The 24,811-nt window shown below is 37.9% G+C and overlaps 1 protein-coding gene across 1 annotated transcript in view; it reads right to left on the bottom strand.

Moving 5' to 3' along the window:
* SPTLC2 (serine palmitoyltransferase long chain base subunit 2) overlaps nucleotides 1–24,811 on the bottom strand; it is a 59,521-nt gene that overhangs the window by 13,693 nt on the left and 21,017 nt on the right. Inside the window, exons 3-9 of the mRNA XM_034418226.3 lie at nucleotides 12,726–12,880; nucleotides 10,567–10,715; nucleotides 10,294–10,418; nucleotides 8,356–8,449; nucleotides 5,935–6,040; nucleotides 4,946–5,165; nucleotides 2,862–2,988 (exon numbers count right to left, since the gene is read on the bottom strand). Coding sequence (XP_034274117.1) covers nucleotides 2,862–2,988; nucleotides 4,946–5,165; nucleotides 5,935–6,040; nucleotides 8,356–8,449; nucleotides 10,294–10,418; nucleotides 10,567–10,715; nucleotides 12,726–12,880 — 976 coding nt within the window. The remainder of the gene's footprint in view (nucleotides 1–2,861; nucleotides 2,989–4,945; nucleotides 5,166–5,934; nucleotides 6,041–8,355; nucleotides 8,450–10,293; nucleotides 10,419–10,566; nucleotides 10,716–12,725; nucleotides 12,881–24,811) is intronic.

Here is a 24,811-nt window from a genome sequence, read left to right as displayed (position 1 = left end):
AAAATGGTCAAGAAGTCTATCCACAATCTCTCCTCATGAAGAATGTAAAAATTCTATCAGACAGATCTGATCAAAACTCTGATCAGAGTTCCCATAATAGGAAGCCTACCTAACCTACTTAATCATATATGGAGATTCACTGTGTGAAAAAGATTACAAAACCAATGTGTAGTAAGGTGCAATTTGAAAGCCCAAGTACTAAAAATAGTGTAATCAACTTTATAGACACATCTCAATGCTCACATTCTAACATATTTCATATCTCATCCTAATCCTACTGTATACATATTGTTAAGTGCTACAAAATTTCAGCAATTCGATTATTCTGAGAGAGATGACTGTGCAGCATACTGGTAGTCCTTAACTTACAACCATTCATTTAGCAACTGTTCAAAGTTACAACCGCACTGAAAAAAGTGACTTACAACTGGTCCTTGCAGTGACACTTAACACTTGTTGCAACTTTTTCAGCCAGTTTCTGACAATCAAAGCCAATGGAGGAAGATGGATTTATTTAATAACCATTACTTTGGGTAATACCTGTAGCCTCTGAGCATACATCCACCCAGCTGGCTTTTTCAAAATGCTTTGAAAAACCTAGTTCTGTGTCTGAACCTTGGGACCCAGGTATGGGACAGAGCCCATTTTGGTTATATTGGAGGTTTATTTATGATAAACTGCTATGTTTTATTTTAATAGTTGTATATATTTTATTTTTTAACTTTATGAGCTAACTTTAACTTTATGAGCTATCCAGTCATACTTGAGATGGACAGCTATGTAAATCAAAAATAAATAAATAATTTATTGACCAAGTAAATTTAAGAACACCATATTATTATTTGATAAATGCCACAACTGCTATTAAAAACCATCTGGAGCAAATTACTTCATCAGCTTTATCATCAAAGTCATCTGAAGCAAACTACCTCACCACATTTTTGGGGCTGCAGTTCTTAAGGTTCTGGTAAGATATCAATGGCAACTTTCCAGATACATTTAAGAGGCAATCTGAAAAACTCAAATTTAATTTTCTTATATACAAACATATAAGCACACGATTATAGTGTCAATGAAGACAGTCTATTTCTTCAATTTAGTTTATTGACAAATCATCACAAGCTCATAGTGCATAAGATATTTTTCATGTAAACTTGAGCATGGCTATTCAATCATGAACATTTATAGAGTGACAGAAATATTTAAGAAGGTACTTATATGCCACTTAAACCAAGGGTTTTATCTTATATCATGTTTTATCAAGTTTTCCAAAAGAGATAACATGTCTTCACCTGGCAATGATGTCAAGTTATATCTATATGAAATATAAAGGATAAATTTATCTTTTTCTGAAACACTCTTCTATAAAAGATTAAGACAGTTTTAACAATTTCCATAAATAGTGCCATCTAGTGGCCAATAGAAAAATTTGGATAGCTTTAATTAAATTGTGAATTTAGAGGCCTCTTGTGTTAAGTCCATTGCTTTATACATCATCCCGTATAATCCTATTAATATGAATCAAGTATTTTTAACATCCTGAATGTAGCTGGGTAGGAATAACTACTCAAATCATGTGAAAGCTGGCAAAGTTACTTCAATTTCTATTAGTAAATTTTCAATAAAATGTGCATTAGTTTACTTAAATCCATCTCTAATCTCAGCACAGAATCCATTTAAAAAGACTTGAATATTCAGTATCACATTTCATTAATACCCAAGGCAATCAAACTGATTACTAAGATTGTGCAACATATTTGCAAACGGAGCTTTGAAATTCATAATGATGTATATTAAATTGTTAAAGCAGCTATGTCTTTTTCATATATGGTGGCCTCAGAAACTGTCTCTAATTGTGTTTTCACACATGTGTATCCTGTTCACAAAGCATGTGAAGACAACTGAAATTAGCTTTTGATATTGGTATATAAGCCTTAAAAATGATATGGTTGCCGTAACAATTTCATAAGAAATTTTGTATATGTTCTGAAAGATCTACATAGTTTATCGATTTCTATAGTACAATTGTTAGAAGGTGGATTCATTATGTTCAATGAATTATTGAACATAATGAATCCACCTTCTGCTGTCTCTTTATTGAGAGGGATGGGTAAGCAGGGGGCAGGAGCCCTGCCATGCCCTGCGAGGGGGGGGGAGAAGAGATGGCAAGGTGAGCCATGTTTCACTCCATGTGTCTCGTTTCTCCCCCGCCCCACCTGCCATCCCTCTTGATAAAGAGACGGCAGGAAACGGAAGCAGCTTTTGCCATTGGGGTGGGGTGGGATGTGTTGGACTGCTTGGCAGGTGCAAAGATCAGGGAGGGGAGGCAATGGCAGCAACGGGACATCCAGTCCCATGCTCACTGCCTCCTGCGGCCCCCAAAATAATAAGACCGCCAATCATAAGGCCAAGCCCTTATTTGGGGGGTCAAAAGAAAATAAGACCCTGTCTTATTTTCAGGGAAACATGGTATTAGTGCAAATGAAGCACCACTCTTGGAAGCATTAAAGTAGCTGCTTCCTTTGCAAGACTCATAAAATTGCTTTGCAAGCTGAATTTTAGTTGCTCACAGGATAATATTCCTGCTGAAGAGCCAGGAAAATGAAGTTGCTGTGCACAGATATAGATGCAAAGGCAACAGGTAACAGTCTCCTGACCAGTTTATGTTATTATTCTTTGTGAAGTGCCTCTTTCAAATGCCTTATATAGACCTATTCTTTTCTTCATGCTCCTGGAAAAAGTTGTTCCCTTATTTGTGCCAAAGATAGAAAAAATGTTTCCTTATGTACAGATACAAAAAACCCAGCAACCCAAAAAGCAACAACAACAACAACAACACTATTGCAATGACTGACTCTTACCAAGTGTTGTGCCATCTTCACCCATAATACACTTCATTGATGCAATGATTTGTTGAAGAACTGGAGGAGAAAATGATGTGGCATACACTGTACTGTGTGAGTAGACACGAAGATAATCAATCAGCTCCTGGTAAAGCAAATATAGGAAACTAGATATATTCTCCATAATAAGTAAATTAGAACTGGTTTATTGAAATAGTATCTCAGAACAAAGTAGGGTATGAAAAGAGAATTTGCTTAGTTGATGGTGTTAACTAAGGTTCTATGAAAATACACCCATCATTGTAGTTAGCCAAATGGTTTTAGGAATGAATTCTATGTAAGAACTGGATTAATACTTTGAAAATTAAAAGACACTGTTAATTTTTAACTTTAACAAAATAGATTATTATATATTTGATTTATAGCATTTTTGGATATGCAGTATTCATTATTTTAAAACTTTATCCTAAAAGAAGTTGAGGGATAATTCAAAATTAATTTCTTTCTGGTGACTACCCTAGTACAAAGTTATCTCAACAATTTTCAAGATAAATTCAAAAGTAGGAATATTTCCAAGATTTTTGAACTTGAGTTCTTAGTATATAGATCAATTTCTGCATTTTCCATGATTAATCATGACAGGTCTCCGTCCAAAGTATGCCATCACCAAGACCTTTGCTGAATTCTATTATAGTTTCTACTATATGACATTAATATAAATTAAGCATATTGAAGTATCTTAAATTTGTTATATAGTGCTTTCAACAGTTCAAAGCACATTTAGCTGAATATAATTTCTAAAAATTTCAGACAACTCTGTTGAAAACAGACTATACTATAACTATTTAAGATTTTTTTAAATCTAAAAAATATAAAAGAATAGGTATGAAAGGGCTGCTAAGCTGACTTGCCATGGTCTTTGGTTAACCATAAAAAAGGTTAACCAAAGGACATAAAATTGAAAATATGACAAGCCAATTGTGAAATGAGATAAGAGAAAAGCAAAGTGTACAGAAACAGTTTAAATATTTAAATACTAGCTGAATACCCGTGCTCTGCTACGAAAATATGTGATCAGGCTTGACAAATCGACACTTACAGCTTGGAAATTAATGAGTAGTTACGATCGGCCTCTCCTCTCCCCTTCTCCCCCTCAGCCTTGCCCCACAGAAGCCTATCCTATCCTATTCCCCTTCTCTCCCTCAGCCTTGCCCCACAGAAGCTTCCCCTATCCTATCCCCCTGCTTGCTGCTGTGAAAGTAAAACTGAAACTGAAACTGAAACTGAAACTGAAAGGCCTCTCCTCTGCTTGTGTTTTGCATTTGAAACAGATTTCTTTTCAGGTGGGGAGGGGGAGTAGAACTCCTTAGCATCACAGCGTGTTAATAATAATATAGGAAATACTAATGCTCTGATGGTCATTTCGAAAAATTCTTTCTTAGTGAGCACCTAGAAGCCAAGAGGAACATATGAGGCAAATTTCAAGTTTGCAGGCTTTACGGTTCTGGAGATTCTGTGATGATGTATGAGTGGTATTTCATGCCTTGTTTTCACTGAAATGTGAAAATTGTACTAGGGCTTTATTTCATTATACTGTATTACAATATTTAATACAATACAGTATTAAAAGTGAGTAGGTAATACTACTATCACGATACATATAAGACTAGACACTTTTATTAAAGCAAAAAAATCAAAAAAGCTTTGAACAGCAATAATTTACTATATTGATATTTCATTCTTGGATCAAGATATTTAGCACCTAGAACAGAGTATGGTCACTAATCTTGTAGCTTTAAAATTGTTAAATGTTGGTAGTAAATAAATACTTGTTGGTCTATGTATTTTTCATAGGAACACTCTGTGAGAAGAGTACAAAGAAAAACAGCACAGTACTAAACCACATATCTGGTTCTTTCTTGTGACTTTCAGTAAACTTGTGCACAGCTTTTTAAAAACAAGTCTTTTTACCTGAAATTCTACATTCTGAAATCAGCTGAAATCAGCTTTGACATTCTGAAATCAATAAATTGCTCATATTACAGAAGCCTCCCCTTTTACAATTATCCAAATTATCCAAATTCTCAATAACTATTTTTTACCTTCTTGCCGCCAACGTATCCTCCAGCAGCTCCAAAGCTCTTAGAGAATGTTCCCATCATAATATCCACATCCTCAGGGTTAAGTCCAAAATACTCAACTATACCCCGGCCATTGGGACCCAGTGCTCCTATACTATGAGCTTCATCCACGTAGAGGTAAGATTTGTATTTTTTCTTAAGAGCAATTACTTCAGGCAGTCGGACTATGGATCCCTCCATGCTGTTACAAAAAAGCACAAATCAAATTGAGAATCTCCTAATAATGCCAAAATCATCAGTAAAAATGGTTCACCTAATATTTTCTAATAATCATTCCAGTACACACACTTATACATAGCACACCTTTCTGTTTCTATATGAAAAAATTGCAGAAAGTCTTACACATAGCAATCAGGCACGGAGTCATAGACCTCAACAGTGACCAAAATCCAAAAGGGATCAAATTTTGAGTAGGGTTATCTATTTCCAAAAGTCGGGAGGCTGTTTTGCAATCATATACATTAGGTTTATAGGTAGACAGGGAACTTAGTAAACCTTTTCATGTAACAGATATTTAAAAATCAGATTGTCAGGTGCTTACAAATCATGGCAAGGACTTTTAATACCGTCATTTTAAAAATGGTTACTTAACATTTTAAATCCAACAAAACCAGAATTTTTTGGTTTGTGGAAAAAATGTAATTAGATTTGTAATAAAGCTTTAGAACCAGCTTCTGTTGAAAATACTGAAGCACTCATTCATTTCACCAGGACTCCCCAAAATGTCCATGTGTCTGCACATAAAACAGACTCCATTGCTCAAGAGCTTAAAAGAAAAAGTAGATTTACTGGTATTAGTACTACTTGGGGCATGCACGCTTATTACTGCTACATTAAAGAGAACATCAAGTGGTGAAAATCCTATATTTTGTCTTTGGTTACATTTTGACTTAAAACAGAAACAAAGAAGTGAATATGGTGAACATCAATGGAATGGTGTTGTAGGCTACCTGTATATGCCTTCAACTATGATGAGAATTTTTTTCCATGGCCTGTGTGTGCGAGGTTGCCCATATACAATGGCATCTTTCAGTAGCTTCTCCAGGCTTTGCATATCTATACACAAAGAGCACAGTTACAAATCTACTTCAGACAAGGACTAAAAGCAGAAACAGAAATAAAAAGCACAATTGCAGTGCTTCCCAACACCCGGTCTGTGGCCCACCACTGAACCGCAGCCTGTTTAGAACCAGGCTGCACAAGATGCTGGCTGGCTCACAGATGCGCACTCAACTTGTGTGAGCAGCGGGTCAGTACGCACGTGACCAGCTTGACATGTGCAAGCAGCAGGCTGGTACGCACGCACGCAGCTCAACTTGTGCAAGCGACCATTCAGCACACATGTATGCAGCTTGACTTGCATGAGCAGCATGTGTAGTATCCTGCCACTTGTATGAGCCAGTTCCCCTCTCCTCCCCCACCGCCAAACTGTAAAGGTTGGGGACTGCTGGTTTAGATCAACTGGTAACTCAGAAAACCGTATTTTCTTATATGGATTAAAGGAACAATGACAGGCGAAAATAAAATCATATCTGTATTTATGATATTTATATACACCCAAATGAAATCAAACATTTCAGCATTTTGTGTTATGAGGAAACTGAATCAGATATGTATACAGTAGAGCAATGTCTAAACTGATGCAAGAGAGAAAAACATTAGAAGCAACTAATGTGAGGTGAATTCATGAATATATTGGGAAAGCTAAATATATTTCTAATAGCCAAAAATGGGATTAGGCAGAAGAATTGTCTAATGATACCATGACTTCTTAAATCACTTTATAAATTAACTAGAATTAAAGGTAAACAATAAGCTCTCTATGTCAACATTAAGTATTCAGATGGTAAAAATTAAATGTACTGTGAAAAGTTCAAAAAGGATCTGTACAGGATGAGTCATAGTAACATGGAAAATGAAACTCAACATAAACATAGGGATGATAGATAGTATCATAATGTCTCAGTATTGATTTACTGTGCACAGCAATACTGATTGTCCCAGCAAGAGACCAGGAAAGCTACTGAACAGCAGTATGACTGTTAGATATGACTTTAGAATTGTAAAGTAGAAAGTAATGGAAGAAATCAAGTTAGGTAAAATTCAAGGGCAATTACGACAGGTTGAATTTATGTTTTAGACAACATGGATGGATTGCCAAAGGGGAAGTAAAAAGGTGGCAAAATGTCAAAATGTGACTTACTATAGCTTGAGAATGGTTCAAATGCCTATATTTCTAGTGTGAAGATTGATTATTTAAAATATTTGTTTTTATAATTTAATGTGCTCATGGGATTTGTTTTTTATTTCACAATGCATTATTTGGACACTTATATGCTATGATATTCCATTATTTTTTAATTTAATTTTATTTGTATTCTACTCATAATGGTATAATTTAATAAATTACAATATAAATTTTCTATGTAATAAATGGCACTTCTTTTAAACTTACTTTTATTTATCAAAACTGAGTTGGGAGAGACACAATAAAGAAGAAATAAAGCTGGAAGAAGCCAAACCTGATTCTTTGCTTTTTCCTAGCACGGCTTTACACCTGACAGATAATGTCTGGGTTAAGTATTTTAGAAGAGACTTAAACAGTGAACAGGGGATAAGAAAAGGATGTACAGTGTCTTATTGGTTTGTAATGCATTTATAGATAATCTTTGAAGAATGCTTGTGGAAACATCAAAGAACTATTGACTGTGGATGTAAACATACTGCCTTTGGATGACACCCAGTAGTTATTGATATATCAACCCTCTTAGGGTAACATTTATTTTGAAATTACTGCATCAGTTACCAATACATTTCTGGGCCCAATAGTTATGATGCTAGTCATTCCCATAAAAACTACTACGATATAATGTTGCAATATATCAAATAATGCCCTGCCAGAATTGATTATGGTGTCTGGTCTGGAGGTCTTCAGCAAGAGAAGCTTGCTGAAGACCTCCACTCTTTGTAAGACACATGAGACAGACAGCAGGTGGTAAGCTTTCTCAGTAGCATTTTATGGTGTATCTTCCCCCCAAAAAACTAAGATGGCGCTAGCATTTTGTAAAAAAGCCAAGGAAGCTCTTTTTCAGTATGTAGTCCATCCTCAAAATTAAAATGCAATCAAATTAAATTATTTTAGTTTTATGGATAAATATGATGTATAGGTTTTTGTTATTTTTATTTTAATTATTTACTGATTGTTTTAATTGCTGGTTTTCATTTTGCAATATATAGTTCAGATTAGTTCAGACAAATTATAAATACTGTAAAATAAATAAAAATAATCCTTCCAATTTTTAAAAAGTTATCAGGATATTTTGGCAGAATATATATTTGAATAATAATCCAATCTCCTCCCAAATACTCACTATTGTGTTTAAAGATCCGAATTGTTGCTCCTGACAGTCTTGCTCCTAGGACCAATGACGCATGATTCAACTCATCACTCAATATTAGACAACCCTGAACATGAGACAATGCAAAAGAAATAGTTCAGAAAGATACAGATAAAGCTGGGTGGTTGTTCAGAATCTTTTTCCATCTAATCTGAAGCCTAAAGCTTAAAAGCAACAACAAAGTTTCTTCTATAATGTAATCAAATTTACATATTCCAACCAAGAGAATATAAATGGCCCTTGTTACTCACAAGATTTCTTTCTCGCTTAACAACTACACACATGAAATTGTGGATACCTTGGAAAAAATATTTTATCCTGCACAAGAGCCAGCTACTCTTTTGAGCATGCATATAAAACACACACTTACGACACCCCACCCCATACTCTAAAAATCCTTCTCCAAAAAAGAACCATATGCCCCAAACTGCAAAAACATGAAAACCTTTGCACAGATAACCAGATCTGTATTTACTAACCACAGATATTCAAAACTAACTGCAAATCTGGTGGTTTTTTAATTTAGTTCATTTTCATAGGACTGAATATTTTTATGCAAAGGTAGGTAAGCAGCATTACAAAACAAAGTAAAAAAGTTATTTGTCTTGATTTACAGTTTATGATAATAAGAAGGCAAAAATAGTGCAGTGATTAGATGACTTAATCTTATAGCTTTGCTGACAGAATGTTTTCATGAAAAGAAAAATTTCAAAATCAATGAATATTCCATCTTTTATAAATTTCTCAATTTATTTAATGTTACTTGAAAGACAAAGAAGAATATACCAAGTTAAGAAGAACCTGTGATGTATTAAAAGTTAAAAACCAGCACTGGTGTAATGGTTTTGGAATGTAAATATTGGCATAGTGTCTGTATATTGCTACTGAATTTTTTTATATGAATGATCTGTTGTCTTTTCTGCTATCATCACTTTTCACCAACTTGTGATATTAAATAATATTGGTTATATTTGAAAGCTATAATGAGAGAACAACAAAACTAAGAAAGATTGAGCACATTCTGGACTTTTATTCAGAATAAAATTTCATTCAGACACTTTCTATGACAGAATGTTTATGTGATTACCAGCAGATACTAGGTAACGATCATTTTTTAAAATTAAGTCAATGAATAATATCTTTAATTATTTAAAACTCACTAATATCTTCATGACTCAATGCAGCCTGAAATATCGAAAAGCTGCTTCTTTAAAATCATAGTGGCATAAGTTCTCCTATAGTAATTTGTTTTTTCCTCTAAGAAACTATACTTGCTTAACAAATTGTATTTGTTAAATACAATTGCATTAAATACTGGAATTTTCATTCTTCTCTTTTATCATACACATATTTAAATATTTATTATGTGATTTATATCTATATATTTTGATCTACAGTATTTTTCGGAGTATAAGATACACCATTTTCCTCTCAAAAAGAGGGTGAAAATCTGGGTGCGTCTTATACTCCAAATGTAGCCCCGCTCAGCTTCTCAAGGGGAGGTTTCAGAGGCTGAAAAAAGCATCAGAAACAAAGCTTCAGAAAAGAAGCCCCCCAAAAGAGCTTCAGAGGCTTTTTTTCTGAAGCTCTGTTTCGGAGGCTTTCAGGGGCAGGAAAATAAGCAAAAAAAAAAAAAAAAAAGCAAGGCACAGAGCTCACAACCAAGGAACCTGTTCCTAAAATTCACCTCTGAGAACAGCTGATTGGGCATATTCCGGAGGCCAATCCACCTGCCAATCAGTTTTTTTCCTTATTTTCCTCCCGAAAAACTAAGGTGTTTCTTATACTCTGGTGCGTCTTACACTCCGAAAAATACGGTATATTACTATGATCTATAAGGCTCTAAACAACTTATTGAGACAAAGACGTGCAAAGACAGGATCAGGTCAATCCCTTCTCCTGAAGCTATACCTTGCCAACCAAAGCAGGAATATTCATCGAGTTTGTGGCAAATCCCATCCCATATGCCAAAACTGATTCCACACCAAGAAATCTGGCTATTAAACTTTCTAGTTCCTCATGTTTATCCAGGTTTCCTGTAAATATGAAAAAAGTAAGGTAAAATACCACCGTATATCCAAAAGATTTTCTTTTATGGTAAGAATAAAACAACAGAATTAAGAAAGCACATGTAACAATACATTTTGCGAAGTCTGGGTGAAGAAGCTTTTTGTCTGAACTTACCCATCTCTTGCCTAGTACTGCAAACCCCACATCCATATTGTGAGAGAACTTTAGTCACTGCATCTTTGCAAACACCATTGTTTTCTGCAAATCCAAGATAGTTGTAGGATCCCATGTTAATTACATCTTTTGTTATCTTTCCTGTATACCTACATTTTAATTAAAAACACAAACATTTATATAGAGAGCACCAATAGTATCAAATATATTAAATATCAATAATGGCTGCAATTTAGATAATACATTTAGAAATAAAGGACTTAGAAACATAATGCACCGTTCTCTAGCTAGTTCTCTAGCAATTTACTGAAAGCAGTGACTCCATGCTATGCTGAAAACTACTTTTTAAAACAAAGAGCTTCAAATTTATAACATAATATGATGTGGAAAGAAAACAATTGGCATTACTAATAAAAGCCAACTAGTTAAAATCTTCAGTATCTTTTGTCCAAAACCTACTAAGGACCAGGCTGAAATAGCAAAGATATTTAATTATAGCTTTTAAAACATTTCTAATATAATAGACTTTAAGCAAATAAAATGAGTACAATGCCAGCATGCACACTGAAAATTGAAAGCTCTCTTAAGAATTAAATCAAATCAATCAGTAATTTTAAAATAGCTTGATATCTCTTTGTATTAATTTCAAAATGTTCCTATTCGTAAGGATTTTGGTTTATCATTTATTTGTCACTTCCTCATGCAGGATATCCCCCATCAAGTTAAAGGAAGTGCAACTGAAAGTCAGTGTATGCTGTTATAAGGACATTGCTAAAAGAATATTAATATACAAGCATATTAAAGCAGTCTAAAAGCATGTTAACTATAACACCAAATCATAAAAAAACAATTATTCCTGATCCCAAGTGCCAGTCCTCTTACTTACCACATCTAGAACTTTTTATTTGCTGTACCTCTTACTTAAACATAGGCCAATCTGAAAAAAATATGATATGCCATTCCACCTAGAAATCATTTTTAACTCCAAATAGAAATTGGAGATCTTTCAATTATTAAAAAACAAAGTATTAATTGCTATTGTATTTGTCGTACCAAAGATTGTATAGCACAGGTAAATAATTGCAAGGGCAGAAGATCTATTAGAAAACTGGTAGATTTGCTCAAGTTCCAGATTACTCTCATTATTATCATGCTTGGTAGACATGTCATAAAGCTAAAAAAAATCCAAATACATAATTTGAAACAAAGGATTTTAAAGATAAATATTCTATTGAAGTCAAAACTTTTGCCTTTCAGGATTAATAGACAAGCAGTTAGAAAAAGCAAGGGAAGATTATTTTAATATATCATCACAACAGATTATTGTCTGCACCAAGATGGAAAAGTTTGGCACCACCCACTATGGAGGAATGGTTGGTGAAGTTGACAGATTTTGCTGAAATCGAGAAATTAATTTCTTTGATTGGAGGAAAAACATTATCTACATTTATTGCTAACTTGAAGCAGTCTTATGGACTTCTTGCATAAAAATGAGAAAAATGAATTTTTTTTACAATTAGGATAAATTATAAAAGGAAAAGTAATATGATATGACTTTAGAGAGAGAGGTTAAAATATTTGTATTTATAATTGCTGTGAAGAATATTGGTAGTCACTTTATACCTTTTTATTTTCCATTTTTCTTAACTTCTTTTTCTTACTTTTTTTTCTTTTTCCTTGATTTCTTTCTTTTCTTTTTCTCTGTTTACTACTTGTCAGGAAAACTCATTAATACATAACTACAAAACAAAACAAAAATAAGGCTTTCAAGCCCATTTAAAATGTTGGTTTCCACTCATAGGATAATGATAAATCAGGGAGACCAAGCATGACCTCTGTATTTGTCCAAAACTGAAAAGCACCTGCTAAAGATCCCTTTCCCATCTGAAGGAAATTTAGAAAGGAAATATATTGCCCCATGAGGTATGATTCTTGTTTAGAGTCTGTGAAATATGTTGTCCATGAGGTATGACTCTTATACCTAGGGCCTCTTCCTAGGAGGCCCTAGGAAACATAAAAAAGGGCAAATTATATCACCAAATTCAGCAACAATTCTAAAGTTGAACTGAGGATATAGCCTACGTCTAAAACTTACTATTCAACTGTTCAAGTCCTCTAAAGATTAGCTACTTACAAACTTTTGAAAACTTTTTACTCACTTGAATGTCCAATTGTAATCATGAGAAACTCGTTCCAACATATCCATTTTTGCTCCTGGAACACTGCAGATTGGTCTGTTCCAGCTATCTCTAATGCGCATGTAAAGATTCCTTGTGTAGAAGTTCTCAAAATCTTGGTACAGAGGAACAAAGTCCTAAAAACATGAGAAGTGCATTAATATAAATGGTAAGTCAACTTACAAATTATCTGGAAGCCATAGATGATTTATCAGATTTTCATTCAATAGTTGAATTTGTACTAGTCAAACCCCAGGGAATATGAGATTATTATTTTGAGAAGATTCAAGTATTATTTATAGGCTTTTTATAACAGTTAGCAAAGTAAGTAAGAGCTGACCCAGCCAACTCATTTCTACATATTTTGGCTTGCACTTTATATTGAAACATAATTTGACATTCCAGTATTGATTTTCTCAAAATTTTATTACTTGGAAAATACAACTTGATGATAGGTTACCTCCAGCAGCATACCACATTTGTGAGGCCAGGTTAAAATGCGCATAGAGCTTTTAAAATACTGCTTGACACTCCTAATACTGAAAGCCAATTTAAGCAACACAATTCACTTTTGTTCATTTTAACTTGTATAACAAATTTAAGTTCAAATGAAAAACAAAACCAACCCTTTTTATATACTTAGTCAAATGGTCTTGAATGCTCAGATTCTTGGATCTCAATGTGTGCATTTTTTCCACATTTAATAGCACTTCTTTGGTCTGGAGTCTTCTTTTGTCTGGAGTTTCAGTAATGTTAATGAAATATTGTCATTCCTGTTAAACTTGTAGTATTTTCTGTTTGCTCCCCATTTTATGTGCATTAAACAGACACAATGGATTCTCTGGGTTATGTACACTGACTTATTCCTTTTTGTATCTATGTACTTATTACTTAGTGCCTACACTAGACATAGAAACACATCCAAGTTTTTTTCTCAGTACTTAGCATTCATTTTTTTCTGCGATCTGCCCTCCCTCAATCATAGATTTGAGTTTAAGATTTTCTGAATCAAGATTAGAAGGCAATGGGTATCATGCAAACTGTCATCCCAAAAGTTCACTGCATTTCTAAGTACCACCATGTATTTGTCAAAAATAGAAAATATTTTATTCACGAATCTGGAGAATAGCCTGAAATTTACCAAGTTCAAGGCTTTACTATGTATTCAAATTTGGCATAATGAGTGTCCAATACTGAAATATTCATGTCCTTTTTCATGTCCTAATCAAATTGTGCTTCTCAAATCCAAGTCTATGAAAAAAAGGGCGTTCTGGAGATTGTACAAATGAGGCACCAGATAGAGGCTTTAGGACTTCATAATCATGCAATTTTAACAGAACCATTTCCCTTAGGAATGAAAAATGCAGGATGTGAATATGGAGATTTGGAAGGATAGTTAAGCTCTTTTTTCAAATTGTGACCCAGAAATTCCTTTAAGATGGCTAACTCTCAAGTGGCTAAGTAGCTCAAAGTAGCTAGGCAGCTATCAGATACAACTTTTCTCCTAAATGCTCTATTAATTGAAATGTGGCATTTTAAGTGTTATTTGTAAATCCTTTTGTTAATGTAATACTGTGCATTAAAACCACATTAATACTGTGGCATTAAAATCGCCAAGGATAAACACTGTTTATCCTTGGCGATTTTAATGCCAGAGTTGGAGCTGATTATAGTTCTTGGCCCACTTGTTTAGGTCAGTTCGGCGTTGGAAAGATGAACGAAAATGGCCAACAACTGCTGGAGTTTTGCTGCTACTATTGTCTTTGTGTTAGCAATATATACTTTAAAACAAAGCCTCAACACAGAGTCTCTTGGAGACATCCAAGATCGAAGCATTGGCACCAGCTCGACTTGATTCTTACCAGGTGCTCCAACCTCCCCAATATTACAATCACACGCAGCTATCAGGGTGCCGATTGTGATACAGACCACTCCTTGGTGTGCAGCAGAATTTTTGTATCTCTGTGTTTTATCTTCTGGCTGTTCACCGCCCTGAATCCTTCGGGAGAAGGGCGGTATAGAAATTTAATAAAATAAATAAATAAATAAATAAATAAAACTCCAAACAAAGAGATTGCATCACTCGAAGAAGGAAGGAAGACCATGAATTGACATCAACGAGACTCGCAATCAGGGCAAAGTGGAGGAATTTGCACAAGCACTCAAGGAAACTCTCCCAGACCCGGCTGAAGTAAACACATCTGAACAATGAGAATATTTCAGTATTTGGTAAGGAGATCAGAAAGACAGCAGATTGGTTCGAAGCCCATTCGGAGGAGTTGACCCCAGCGATCGAGGAAAAAAGGAGAGCTCTAATTGCATATAAAGCCTGTTCCAGTGAGCGCCACCTACAGGTTCTGTGAGCTGCTCGTAGCAAAGTCCAACAGACTGCAAGGAGATGTGCTAACAATTATTGGCTGCAGCTTTGTTCTCGGATCTAGATAGCAGCTGACACAGGCAACATCAAGGGGATGTATGATGGCATCAAGCAGGCTTTAGGTCCAACACAGAAGAAATCTGCCCCTCTGAAGTCTGCTACAGGCGAGGTTATCCAGGACCAAGCACAGCAGATGGCACGCTGGGTGCAGCACTACTCTGAGTTATATTCCAGAAAAAATGTGGTAACTGAAGAAGCATTAAATAACATTGAATGCCTGCCTGTCTTGGAGGAGCTTGACAGTGAACCAACTTTAGAAGAACTAAATGCGGCCCTGGATATCCTTGCCTCTGGCAAGGCACCCGGGAAAGATAACATTCCTGCCGAAGTTCTGAAGTGCTGCAAAGGGAACATCCCCACTGAACTGCATGAAATCTTCTGTCTTTGTTGGAGGGAAGGTGGAGTACCACAGGACATGAAGGATGCAAATATCGTCACACTGTACAAGAACAAAGGTGACAGGGGTGACTGTAATAACTACCACGGCATCTCTCTTCTTAGTGTTGTAGGGAAGCTGCTTGTCGTACTGAAGAGGCTCCAGGTGCTTGCAGAGAGAGTCTATCCAGAATCACAGTGTGGATTTCGAGGCAATAGTTCCACTATTGACATGGTATTTTCATTTAGACAGTTGCAGGAGAAATGCAGGGAACAAAGAAAGCCACTTTTTGTAGCCTTCATAGATCTTACGAAGGCTTTTGACTTGGTTAGCAGGGACGGCCTTTATAAAATTCTCCCCAAGATTGGATGTCTACCTCAGGTCCTCAACATCATCAGGTCCTTTCATGAGGAAATGAAGGGCACTGTAGTTTTTGATGGCTTAACTTCAGATTCCTTTGATATTCGAAGTGGAGTGAAGCAGGGCTGTGTCCTCGTGCCAACTTTATTCGGGATCTTTTTTGCTGTCATGCTGAAACATGCTTTTGGAACTGCAACAGAGGGTAATTACCTCTGGACCAGAACAGATGGAAAACTCTTTAATCTTTCTAGATTGAGAGCAAAGTCTAAAGTCCAGCTGAAATGCTTACAGGATTTCCTCTGCTGATGCTACTCCTGTCACTGCTCACTCTGTTGAAGATCTTCAACAACTTATGGACAGTTTTAGCAAGGACTGCCAAGACTTTGGACTAACAATCAGCCTGAAAAAAACACAAGTCATGGGTCAGGACGTGGATTCACCGCCCTGTATTACAATCTCTGAACAAGAACTGGGGGTCGTCCATGACTTTGTGTACCTCGGCTCAACTATCTCTGACACTCTCTCTTTAGATACTGAGCTGAATAAACGTATTGGTAAAGCGGCCACCACATTTTCCAGATTTACAAAGAGAGTATGGCTTAATAAGAACCTGACGGAACATACAAAGATCCAGGTCTATAGAACCTGTGTCCTGAGCACACTCTTGTACTGCAGTGAGTCTTGGACCTTCAATGCACGGCAGGAGAAAAAGTTGAACACCTTTCATATGCGCAATTTCTGACGAATTCTTGGCATCACCTGGCAGGACAAAGTTCCAAATAGCGCAGTCTTGGAACATGCTGGAATTTCTAGCATGTATACACTATTGAAACAGCGACGTCTACGCTGGGTGGGGCATGTCGTGAGAATGGCTGATGGTCGGATTCCGAAAGATCTCCTGTATGGAGAATTAGTGCAGGGAAAGTGCCTCAGAGGGAGACCACAGCTGTGATATAAGGATATCTGCAAGAGGGACCTAAAAGCCCTGGGAATAGACATTAACAACTGGGAAACCTTGACCTCCGTTCGTTCAGCTTAGAGGCTAAAGATGCAGCATGGCCTTCTCCAATTTGAAGAAACACTTGTTCGGCAGGCTGAGGCAAAGAGGCAGTCCCGAAACCAGCAAAATCTGGGGGCTGGGCAGGGGACAGAATGTATCTGCCCTCGGTGTGGAAGGGATTGCCACTCTCGAAGTGGCCTTTTTAGTCACACTAGATGCTGTTTTAGGACCTCTTTCCAGAGCACGATACCATAGTCTCTTGAGACTGAAGGATACCAATGTGGACTGTAATACTGCAGCAAGATATTCCATGAACAGTTTTTAAGACCATCTAATTCAGAAACAATTCTATAGTTAATAATATTAAAAATATAAACAAAACAGATACTACTGGTTGGCTACAAAGCCTTCATTAAAAAAATGGGTTTTTTTTTGGTTATACTATACATTTTGTCATACAAATGAAACAATTCATTCTCAGAGTGAAACAGGCACAAAATAAAGCTAACATCAAGCATCAACTTTCCTAATATATCCAAATGTATACCACACATTCTACTACTACCTGTTACTTGCTCCTGCAGAGTCAAACAAGAGAAGTTGGTAACTTGCCCTTCAGAGTTGCAGGATACCAAAACTTGTTCCTGGTCAAGTCTCTAACCCTTCTCTATAATCTATCTTCAACTAAATACCTCCAAAGTGAAAGATGATCATTGATAGAAATGTAAAACCTATGAGATAGGCAGACTGATCCAGCTCTTGCCCTTCCAATCCTGCAAAATATGCTGTGCTTTTCTGGGAAAAAATTCCTACCTAAATGGCAAACCAAAGCATTTTGAGATACATACAATAAAATATATTTCATTGGCCCGTAAGTACTTTTTTCAAGACGCAACTGAGCTTTCTGTTTTTTCTTTGAAGACTTTTCACTTTTCGTCCAAGAAGCTTCAACTCTGATTGGATGGTGGGGAATGGAAGGATTTATACTCCTTGCAGACAGCTGGTCATTTTTTTAGTAGGTCATTGACGCCACTTGGAGGTTTATCTGTGTCATCAGGGTCACCTGAGTGGTGCAAATGGGTGTGGAGCCTTCTTGGAACTATTGAAAGGACTGTGTTGTAACTAGAGGTACCTAGATGATGTTGTATCCTTCCCCCTCTGTTGACAGAGGGTTGTTCAATTTTGACATAGATAGCCTCTTTGACTCCTCTTTCAAACCAGTGGTCCTTTCTGTTCAAAATGTGGACTTTGCTGTCTTCAAAAGAGTGGCAAATGCAGATGGACTGTTGAATCTTGCCCTGATGGGTTTGTACTCTTATGTTGTGCCATGTGTTTATGAAATGTTTGCTTTGTTTCCCCAATGTACAGATCTGCACATGGTTCACTGTGCACCGTGTATAGTGCACACTGTACTACATATACCACGTTGCTCAGTTTGTGTCTGATTGTTTTATCCTTGGGGTGGACAAGCTTCTGCCTTAGTGTATTCTTGGGTTTGAAGTGTTCATGTATGTTGTGCTGGCTAAAGTTCCTCCTGAGCTTTTCTGATATTCCTGCAATGTATGGAATGACAACGTTGCTAGTTTATTGTTCTCTTCTTTGTCTGCTGTGGTGGAGCTCCTGTTGCGTCTTTTTTGAGATTTGATGAAGGCCCACTTGGGATAGCCACAAGTTCTGAGGGCTTCCTTCTTTTTCTTTCCCATCTTTGCTGGTAGGCAAGCCTTCAGCTCAGTGGTGTAAGGTTCTGATAACTCCCATTTTGTGTAGTGGGTGGTGAGAATCAAAATGTAAATATTGATCTCTGTGAGTTTTCTGTAAACTTCAATGTCTTCCTTAATGTGTACTACACAGTCCAGGAACATCTTCCAGTGTTAATTTAATGTATCTGTCCACAGAGTTGATACATTTGGTGAATGCCTCCAATTCCTGTGTTTTGATCTTGACCCAAATATCATCCAAATACCTATACTAGTGAGTGGGTCAAATTCCTGTGAAGGAATTTAGGGCTTTGGTTTCTACCTCTTCTATGTAGAGATTGGCCACAATGGGGAACACAGGTGAACCCATGGCACAGCTGAATGTTTGTCTGTAGAAACCTTCACTGTTAAAATAGATAGTAGTCAGGCAGACGTCCAGCATGGCACATGTGGTCTGGGCTGAGGTTGGTTCTGTTACCTAAAGTGCTATCCTGTAGAAGTTGCTTCTTTGCTACTTTGACAGCTTCAGTTGTTGGAATGCAAGTGAAGAGGGAAGTTACATCACAGGAAACCATGGCCTCATCCGGGTCCAGTTTTAGTTTCCAAACTTTGCTGATGAAATTCTGTGAATTGTTGATATGATCTAACCACATTAGCTCCTCTAGTTAGCAACACCAGCCATCACATGAATTGTTGATGTGATGGGTGGTGTTGACTACTAGAGGAGCTAATAAGGTGGTTGGATCACATCAACAATTCATAGAATTTCGTCAGCAAGCTTCCTGGATGAGAAGCGAAAGATCTTCTAAGAAAAACAAGAAAGTCCAGTTGCTTCTTGAAAAAAGCACCTTTGGCACAACTATGACCTGGATGACTGAGAATCTCCACAGACATTTACCTTTCATTGGCATGCACAATTCCAGAGATCAATGGCCTCCTGGCTAGAAGACTGCAAAACAGCCCCGGTTTCAGCAAGATTATGGGTTATTTATCCCCAGAAATGTCATGTAGGAATGATACAGGAAACAGTGTATATCATCTTGTAACATTTAAAGCTGGAATGTAGCATCTAGTAACACTATAGGCTGCCAAAGTACTTTTAAATTCCATTCTACTACAGGACACTCTAACCTTCCCCTACCCCCACAGATGCTAGCACCATGTACCATAAACAATGACTTTTATTGTGTCAGTATACTGGCTCCTTTCAAACCAAAGAAAAGCAATAGTTTAATTTCTATTTGTCTCCTTCCCCTTCTGTCTCCAGGATCATCAGGTAATTTGCTTGTTCCTTTTTCTATTTCTACACAAGGTTTTCCATAAAAGAAATAATAAAAATGAAGGAATGAGGTTTGCCTTAATATCATACCGAGAAAAAAAATACAGAACTCAAAGTGGAATTTCTAGTTAATTTTTAAACCTATCTTTTCCAAAATAATCATTATCTGAAATATTTTCCTTCTGCCTCTATTATTCTTGAACTACCTACTATCTGAGGATTGAAGTTCCTGAGGAGAAGAAGGGAGACAAGTCTTTTCCCTACCTTAAATTACTAGCATCTGTCTTACAAAAAAACCGCAGTCTTCCACTCTAAGAGAGTAAAGGGTTAGAGAAATCTGCTTATGCCTTTGCAAAAGATAACACCTCTGTCTTATGCATGCTTATTGGGGATGTCTCTGTGACAATCTAAGTCTTCTAACTGAGAAAGAGGATATATTTATTTATTTTCAGAACATGCCCAATATGCATTATTAATCAAGCAACAAGTCAAATTTATACATTTCAATTATGCTTTAAAAATCAGAAACTAGTTAGTTTTATTCTTAGAATGAAGCTAAAATATTGTTTCATCCAATGCCTCTGGGAATAGTTAGTTGCAGTTACCTTGTGATTGAAAATGCAGCTCAAGAACTGTAACCTTAATGTATTTTTTTGGCTTGTCTTACTATTAGCATGTATTGGGCTAAAACTGACAAACTGCTAACACAATTTCAGAAAAATTGCTCTTGTCTAGGATGTAAAGGTCTCCTTGGCTAGAACTCCCTGTACTGGAACATCATAATAGAACATTTTGGGCTCTTTGCACATGAATTATGCCTAAAAGACTTATCTTACAATGATGGAAGCAAAGATGTTTTATACTACCGGTAGTAGGTTGCTGGATATGTTTTTTTAGTCAGTATTATATACATATTTTCAATAGAGAAGCAAAGAAATATAACTTTTGGTCAAATTTGTTTACATAAATAACAACTGGAGCACAAATGTTAAAATAATGGACACTCACTGTTCTCCTGATTTGGAATACTTGGCAGTGAAATTTCGCCCCTTTTATCTGCCTCATGAGTTTAACATTGTAACAACAACTGCAGTATATATACCTCCTGATGCTAACACGACCACAGCCATGAGTCACCTGTTAACTGCTATTAGCAAACAGCAACAGGCCTACCCGGATGGAGTGCTGGTGGTTGCAGGTGATTTCAATCAAGCCAACTTAAAGACTGTCCTCCCTAAGTTCTATCAGTACGTAGACTGTCCCACTAGAGGGAAAAATACCTTGGATCAGGTATATAGTAACATCATGCATGGATACAGGACTATGCCTTTACCCCACCTGGGACAGTCAGATCATATATCTGTGTTCCTGATCCCATCATATAGACCTCTTGTCAACAGAATTAGACCATCGATTAGAGAAATACAAGTGTGGCCAGCGGGTGCATCAAAGCAACTTCAAGATTGCTTTGGGAGCACTGATTGGGCACTGTTTGAGGAGGACAATATTGATACTTACACTTCAACAGTACTGTTTTATATTAAAACCTGCATTGATGTTGTCACTACAACCAGACAAGTACGGGAGAAGTGTGTCTTTTATTAAGAGCAAGAAATGCTGCTTTCCATTCTGGTGATGTGCTACAATATAGCGAGGCAAGAGCTAAATTGAAAAAGGGTATCAAGGACACTAAAGCTACATAGAGACGGAGGATTGAACATCTTTTTGAGAACTCAGACTCTGGTCGGGTATGGCAAGGTCTGTGACAAATCACAGGACAAAGCAATAAAAATAGTTTGTCTAGCAGTAGTGACTCTTTGGCTGAGCAGCTAAATAAATTCTTCAGCCGTTTTGAGGTGGACACAGGAACGACCATCATTCCAGCATTTACCACTGATAGTGCACCATTAACATCTACCATCGATAGACAACCATTTCTACGGCAGATCTCTGATGTGAGATGCACTTTCCAGAATGTTAATATCCGGAAGGCCGCTGGGCCTGATGGAATTCTGGGATGAGTTGTTATGGACTGCGCTGCAGAGCTAGCTGGAGTGTTCATGGATATTTTCAATCTATCCCTGTCACAGCGCTCTATCCCTACCTGCCTGAAGACATCTATTATAGTGCCAGTCCCTAAGCAGACAGTAGTGGTATCCCTTAATGATTATAGGTTTAGGTTTACGTTAGGTTTAGGTTTATTAAATTTGTACACCGCCCTTCTCCCGAAGGACTCAGGGCGGTGAACAGCCAAGATTAAAATACATACAATATAAAAATTAAGATGAATTAAAACAGAATTAAATCAAATTGGCTTCCCAAAATTTAAAACCCTTTGCCCATAAAATAACCCATTAAAATTTTAAGCCAGCCCGGCTTGCTGAAATAGGAAGGTCCAGTAGCTTTAACATCTGTTGTCATGAAATGTTTTGAGAGGCTGGTGTTGAACTATATTAAGGCTAGTTTTCCATCTACTTTGGACCCATACCAATTTGCATATAGGAATAATAGATCAACTGACGATGCTATGTCTCTTGTTGTCCATACTGTATTGAATCACTTGGAACAACAGGGGACATATGCGAGGCTGTTATTTGTGGATTATAGCTCTGCCTTTAACACCATTTTACCCAACAGGTTGTTTTTTAAAATGTCCAATTTGGGTATAAATCAGAGGATTTGTTTGTGGATAAGGGGTTTTCTGACAGGTAGACCACAGCCAGTAAGGATGGGATCTCACCATTCCTCTACTCTGATACTAAGCACAGGAGCCCCCCAGGGTTGTGTGCTAAGCCCTTTCCTTTATTCCTTGTACACACGACTGCACCCCATTGTATAATACCAACGCAATTATTAAACTTGCGGATGACACAACAGTGGTGGGGCTCATTAATAAGAATAATGAGTCTGCTTACAGGAAGGAAGTACAAGGGCTGACATTGTCGTGTAATGAAAATAATCTCACACTTAACACCACAAAAACTAAAGAACTTAGAATTGACTTCAGGAGGAAGAGAGATGTACATCTACCATTGTACATAAATGGTGAGGAGGTGGAGAGGGTAGGTAGTTTTAAATTTCTGGGCATTTATATCTCGGAGGACCTCTCATGGACTATGAATGCTAACATGATTGTGAAGAAGGCACAGAAGAGGCTATACTTCCTGAGAAGGGGCGTTGGTCCTACCTGAGACGCACCTTCTCGTTGGGTGGAGACAGCAGCCAGGATGGGGTGTGGTCATCTGTTAGGCCGATAGACTGAGCCCATCAAATTTGCTAAGTCCCGCCCTTGTTACCGGGCAAACCCAGCTTTTGGCGAGGACAAGAAGACAGGCTCGGCGTGTGGGACACCAATAACAGAGCAAAGAAGAGAGGCAGATGAGAAACCAAAGGGCCAGACTGGCGAAAGAGAGGGAGGGTCTGGCTGCTGTCTCCACCCAACGAGAAGGTGCGTCTCAGGTAGGACCAACGCCCCTTCTCCATTGTGGGTGGAGACAGCAGCCAGGATGGGACATACCAAAGATCCACGTCCCTACAGTCGGGTGGGACCAGTCTGGTCCGAAGTACCCTCCCCGGAGACTACCCGTAACACTCTACGACCAAAGGCGGCATCTGCCGAAGCAAATTTGTCCAACTTATAGTGTTGAATGAATGGAGAAGGCGATGTCCATGTAGCCGCTCTGCATATTTCGAGCAATGAGGCCTGAGTAGCCCAGGCTGCCAATGTTGCAGCGCTGCGGGTAGAATGCGCCGTCAGTCGAGGAGGTTTCGGGAGAGACCGTAATTCATAAGCCTTGGATATTGTCTGACGGATCCAACGACCAATAGTCAATGAAGACACCTTGGAGCCCAAGGATACCGGTAGGAAAGAGACAAAGAGGGATTCCGTTTTACGGAGACCTGCCGTCCGTTTAATATAGATCCGCAGGGCCCGTCGGACATCCAAGGAATGCCACCGTCGTTCGAGCCTGTGAGTCGGGTGAGGACAAAAGTTGGGCAGTATAAGTTCCTGCATTCGATGAAAAGTGGTATTAACTTTAGGTACAAAGGTTGGGTCCAGGCGGAGAACCACACAGTTGGCATGGAACACACAGAGGTCCTCCCAAATTGAAAGGGCGGCCAATTCGGAAATGCGCTGGGCCGAGGTGATTGCAACCAAAAAGGCGACTTTGCACGTCAAGAGGCGAAGGCTAGTTGTGCACAAAGGTTCGTATGGGGCTGACGTAAGGGAATTTAGAACAATGGAAAGGTCCCAAGTTGGATACCTATGCAACACGGGAGGGCAAAGGTTTGTAGCTCCTCGTAGGAATCGGCGAATTAAAGGATGTTGTGACAAAGAGGATAAGGATCCAAAGGTAAGGACCGATGAAATCACCGCACCTGTCTCCGCAATGTGTTGGGGGACAGTCCTTTGCGGAGGCCTTCCCGTAAGAAAACGAGAATATTAACGATCGAGGCCTGGAGGGGAGGAACCCCAGCCCGATCACACCAGGCACAGAAGGACTTCCAAGTAGCCGAATAAATCCGGTCGGTCGACGGCCTTCTTGACGCCTGAATAATGAAAATCACGTCTGCAGGGATGCTGACCTCCCCAAGCACGTGCCGCTCAATCGCCAGGCGGTCAGACGGAGCCACTGTAGGTCTGGATGCGTCAAGGTCCCTTGGGTTAAAGCGTCCCGAGGCTGAGGTAACTGCCAAGGTTGAATTATCGACAACGACACTAGGTCCGCAAACCAAGGTCTGCGTGGCCAATGCGGAGCCACCAGAATGATCTCCGCCTGTTCCATCAACAACTTGTGAATCACACGAGGGAGCAGAGAAACCGGAGGAAAGGCATATAGGAGCCCTGGGGGCCACGGGGAGCGAAGAGCATCGACGGCCTCTGCCTGAGCCGACGGGAACCGTGAGATAAACCGCGG

Source organism: Pantherophis guttatus, chromosome 1, assembly GCF_059756535.1.
Source record: "Pantherophis guttatus breed Tessera chromosome 1, ASM5975653v1, whole genome shotgun sequence".
NCBI lineage: Eukaryota > Metazoa > Chordata > Lepidosauria > Squamata > Colubridae > Pantherophis > Pantherophis guttatus.
Note: the sequence above shows the minus strand (reverse complement) of the source record. Positions and strands in the feature narration are given on the sequence as shown.